The sequence below is a fragment of the Salvelinus fontinalis genome, unplaced genomic scaffold (genome assembly GCF_029448725.1).
Source record: "Salvelinus fontinalis isolate EN_2023a unplaced genomic scaffold, ASM2944872v1 scaffold_0647, whole genome shotgun sequence".
Classification (NCBI taxonomy): domain Eukaryota; kingdom Metazoa; phylum Chordata; class Actinopteri; order Salmoniformes; family Salmonidae; genus Salvelinus; species Salvelinus fontinalis.
This window is the reverse complement of record NW_026600856.1, coordinates 5,132-10,024: the sequence shown is the minus strand read 5'-3', so window position 1 is coordinate 10,024 and position 4,893 is coordinate 5,132. Positions and strand designations below refer to the sequence as shown.

At 48.1% G+C, this 4,893-nt stretch overlaps 1 protein-coding gene across 1 annotated transcript; it reads right to left on the bottom strand.

Annotated features, from left to right (window-relative positions):
- Window positions 1–773: 773 nt before the first annotated feature.
- LOC129846909 (zinc finger protein OZF-like) lies at window positions 774–2,931 on the bottom strand. The gene is made up of 2 exons (XM_055914720.1): window positions 2,673–2,931; window positions 774–2,188 (listed from the first exon to the last, which is right to left on the bottom strand). Exons 1-2 carry the CDS (start codon window positions 2,773–2,775, stop codon window positions 774–776), a joined length of 1,518 nt encoding a protein of 505 aa, XP_055770695.1. The 5' UTR covers window positions 2,776–2,931.
- Window positions 2,932–4,893: the final 1,962 nt, after the last annotated feature.

Genomic DNA, 4,893 nt, shown 5'->3' with positions numbered 1-4,893 from the left:
CTAGACATCAATCATCATGACAACTTCAAAGGCATTATATAAATATTGCCGCACTCACTCTAAGGCGTGAGAACAGGAACGGGATGCCCATATATGGGCATAACCACGTGATCACTTCCCGCCAGGATGTCCTGACGCTCCCTTTCCTCTGCATTGTTCTCTCACAGTGAGAAACTATAGGATTACAATAGTGTTCTCCACTTTCTTCATTTGATCCAATTCAACGTTGCCAATTATTTAATGACATGAGAATTAAGTGGAGTGTCTAATCTTAGCTGGTCTGAGAGAACTGATGAGGCTTCTCTCCTTTATGTATACATTGATGTCTTTTTAAACGGCCCAATCTGTAGAATCTCTTCCCACAGTCAGTGCAGTGATAAGGCTTCTCTCAAGTGTGTATCCGTCCGTTGGTGTGTTTTAAAATTGCCCAATTGGGAAAAACTCTTGCCACATTGAGAGCAGAAGTAAGGCTTCTCTCCTTTGTCTTTTTTCTAATGACCTTTAAGCTCAGCTGGTGTTTAACATTTTCTAAAGTCAGATCAGTGGTAAGGCACCTCTCTTGTGTTTCCCTTGGTGTCTTTTTAAATGGCACATTCAAGAGAAACTCTATCCACAGTCAGAGCAGGAGTAAGGCTTCTCTCCTGTGTGTGTATATGTTCAGATCATTTTAAGGTGTCCAGACGAGAGAAACTTGTCCCACAGCCATTTTGAGGAGCTGGTGAAAAGCCTGTGGTCCTGCAGGTTTATACCATCGCTGGTCAGAGCCCTGGAGTCTAAGGCTTCTCTCTTTTGTGTATACGTTCATGGTGTTTTAAGGTGCCCAGGTGAGAGAAACTCTTTCCACAGTCAGAGCAGGAGTAAGGCTTCTCTCCTGTGTGTGTTCTCTGATGAACTTTTAGCTCAGTTGATGTTTTGAAGCATTTTACACAGTCAGAGCAGGAGTAAGGCTTCTCTCCTGTGTGTATACAATCATGTTGTTTTAAGGTGTCCGGACGAGAGAAACTCGCCCCACAGTCATAGCAGGAGTAAGGCGTCTCTCCTGTGTGTATACGTTTATGTTTTTGTAGGGTGCACGGTCGAGAGAAACTCTTACCACAGTCAGAGCAGGAGTAAGGCTTCTCTCCTGTGTGTATACGTTCATGTTGTTTTAAGGTACCCAGTTGAGAGAAACTCTTTCCACAGTCAGAGCAGAAGTAAGGCTTCTCTCCTGTGTGTATACGTTCATGTTTTTTTAAGGAGCCCAGTCGAGAGAAACTCGCCCCACAGTCAGAGCAGGAGTAAGGCTTCTCTCCTTTGTGTATACGTTCATGGTGTTTTAAGGTGCCCCGTTGAGAGAAACTTTTTCCACAGTCAGAGCAGAAGTAAGGCTTCTCTCCTGTGTGTAAACGTTCATGTATTTTTAGGTGGCACAGTTGAGAGAAACTCCTTCCACAGTCAGAGCAGGAGTAAGGCTTCTCTCCTGTGTGTATATGTTCATGACGTTTTAAGGTGTTCCGATGAGAGAAACTCACCCCGCAGTCAGAGCAGGAGTAAGGCTTCTCTCCTGTGTGTGTTCTCTGATGAGCTTTTAGGTCAGTTGATGTTTTGACGCATTTTCCACATTCAGAGCAGGAGTAAGGCTTTTGTCCTGTGTGTATACGTTCATGTTGTTTTAGGTGGCTTGGTCGAGAGAAACTCTTTCCACAGTCAGAGCAGGAGTAAGGCTTCTCTCCTGTGTGTGTTCTCTGATGAGCTTTTAGGTCAGTTGATGTTTTGAAGCATTTTCCACATTCAGAGCAGGAGTAAGGCTTTTCTCCTGTGTGTATACGTTCATGTTGTTTTAGGTGGCTTGGTCGAGAGAAACTCTTTCCACAGTCAGAGCAGGAGTAAGGCTTCTCTCCTGTGTGTATACGTTCATGTTTTTTTAAGGTGTCCCGATGAGAGAAACTCTTTCCACAGTCAGAGCAGGAGTAAGGCTTCTCTCCTGTGTGTGTTCTCTGATGAACTTTTAGCGCAGTTGATGTTTTGAAGCATTTTCCACATTCAGAGCAGGAGTAAAGCTTTTCTCCTGTGTGTATTTTTAGGTGTATTTTTAGCTTTGATAGAAATGGGAAAATCTCCTCACAATGTGGGCAGTGGTGAGACCTCTTTGCTCTGTGATCTTCCTGCTGATGCTCTCTGGATGTAGAGAATGTCTCAACATGGTCTCCTGTGTGAACAATATCAGAACAACCAGTCAATTGGTGTGATATACATGTCAATCAAATGTATTTTATGAAGCTCTTTTTACAAAAGTTGTAACAAAGTCCTTTACAGAAACCAACCCAAAATCCCCAAAGAGCAAGCAATGCAGGTGTAGAAGCACAGTGGCCACGAAAAACTCCATGGAAAGCAGGAAAGGGGCGTGTCATCCTCCACTCACTATCACAAGGGTTAGTAACTACACAGACTCACTTCATAAAACTTTAAAACACTGGCAGTTTGTCTACTTCACTTCTTTAGTCTACTCTCTGATCACTCCAGATAGCTCAGTTAATAAAACAAATGCTGGCAATACTGATGTCAAACCATGCAAGTCTCAGTAGCATGAAATAACATCTACCTTCTCATTGAAACAGTTCTACTGCAACTTTTCATACACAGTGGGAAGTTGGAATGAACAACAAACTTAGTTAGATGGAACCTGCTCTTACCATGATTAACAGATTTCCCAATCTTCTCCTCCTCTTCTTCATCATTAATGTTGACATTCAGCTCCAGTGTTTGACTGCAGTCTTCCAGCTTCACGGATGCCATCTCTGGATCCTGCAGTGCAAACTGGGCCCCACTGTCACAATCAGGACCCAGTGACTGTGGGTTTGGACTCAGTGTGGAAGGAGAGAGGCAGGCTGGGTTTGTCGTTACTGTTGATGTTACCGGCCTCAGACTTAATTCTAGTCCTGTAGTAACAATGAGAAACAGACACAAAAAGTTATTGTCTTGACAGTTCTGGCACTTTCTTTATTCTCAAAAAATATATTATATGTTCAATTATCTAATTCAGTGCTTGACTTGGACTGAAATAGGTGCCGGTACTGTTTATATTTAGGCACAGGAGCTCCACAATACTGTTGAGCTAATATTCTATAAGAGGAACTGTCAAGACTTCCGCCGAAGTCGGTCCCTCTCCTTGTTCAGGCGGCGCTCGGCGGTCGACGTCACCGGTCTACTAGCCATCGCCGATCCATTACATGTTCAGTATTTAACCCTCTGTTTCCCACATGTATGTGTGCGTGTTTGTTCTATGTTGATGGCTATATCTGACGGCTGGTATTTTGTTGCCGGGCTTTGTATCTACGCCTGTTTATTCGTGGTACCGTTATATTTCACGCACCGGTGTATTGTTTCTATACTGGTGTTTTCTCGTGTATTAAATACCTTGTCCACGCATCTCAACTCTCCTGCGCCTGACTCCTTTTCACCAGTTACCCAAAGCCTTGACAGAAACACACACCTCAAATGGAGTCAGCAGGAGCAGGTGCCCCTGCAGTAGGGGTCGAGGAGCGAGTCCAGCAGCACTCTACTATTCTCCAGCATCTCAGCAGCGCCATGGACCGTGTGCTGCAAACCATGGAGCGATGGAAGAGAGGAGGAGTTCCTCCAGCATCTCCACCAGCACCACCAGTTTCACCTATAATCACCCCTCCTTCACCTGGTCCCAGTGGGATTCGGCGGCGGGATGTCAGGGGTTCTTGCTCCAGCTAGAGCTCTACCTGGCAACCGTCCACCTGGCTCCCTCAGGCTGTGAGAGCGTGGCCGCCCTCATCTCCTGCCTCTCAGGGAAGGCCCTGGAGTGGGCCAACGCCTTATGGGGGGAAGAAGAAGCGGTGTTGGACCACTTCGGGATTTCACATGAACGTCTCGTACACCTGAGGCAGGGGACGAGGAGCGCACAGGAGTTCGTGATGGAACGACAGGCCCCTGATTGATCACTACCGGTGCAGGTTGCGCGAGGACGTCCGTCGGGAGTTTGCCTGCAGGGACACCACTCTCACATTCAACCAGCTGGTGGACCTGTCCATCCGGCTGGATAACATGCTGGCTACACGCGGACATCCAGATCGGGGTCTGTCGATTCCATTCCCCATCACCACCGCTCTGACGCCCATGGAGCTGGGAGGTGCTTTGGCCGACTCCCACCACGGTAAAGAAAGTACAGCGGTTTCTAGGGTTTGCCAACTACTACCGGAGGTTCATCCGTGGCTTTGGTCAGGTAGCAGCTCCCATTACCTCACTGCTGAAGGGGGGACCGGTGCGTTTGCAGTGGTTGGCTGAGGCGGACAGGGCTTTTGGTCACCTGAGGGCTCTGTTTACCTCGGCTCCCGTGCTGGCTCATCCGGATCCCTCTTTGGCGTTCATAGTGGAGGTGGACGCGGGTCCAAGACTGGGTTAGGACCCGTGCTCTCTCAGCGCTCAGGTACGCCACCAAAGTGCCGCCCCTGTGCCTTCTTTTCGAAGAAGCTCAGCCCAGAGGAGCGAAACTGTGACGTGTGGGACCGAAAGCTGTTGGCTGTCGTCAAGACCTTGAAGGTGTGGAGACATTGGCTTGAGGGGGCTAAACACCCTTTTCTCATCTGGACTGACCACCGCAATCTGGAGTACATCCGGGCGGCGAGGAGACTGAACCCTCGCCAGGCAAGGTGGGCCATGTTCTTTACCCGTTTTTTTTCACCCTGTCCTACAGACCAGGTTCCCAGAACGCTAAGGCAGACGCACTGTCCCGGATGTATGACACGGAGGAGCGGTCCATGGATAACACTCCCATACTCGCGGCCTCTTGCCTGGTGGCACCGGTAGTGTGGGAGCTGAACGCGGACATTGAGCGGGCGTTACGTGCAGAGCCCACTCCCCCCAGTGTCCAGCTGAGCATCTGTA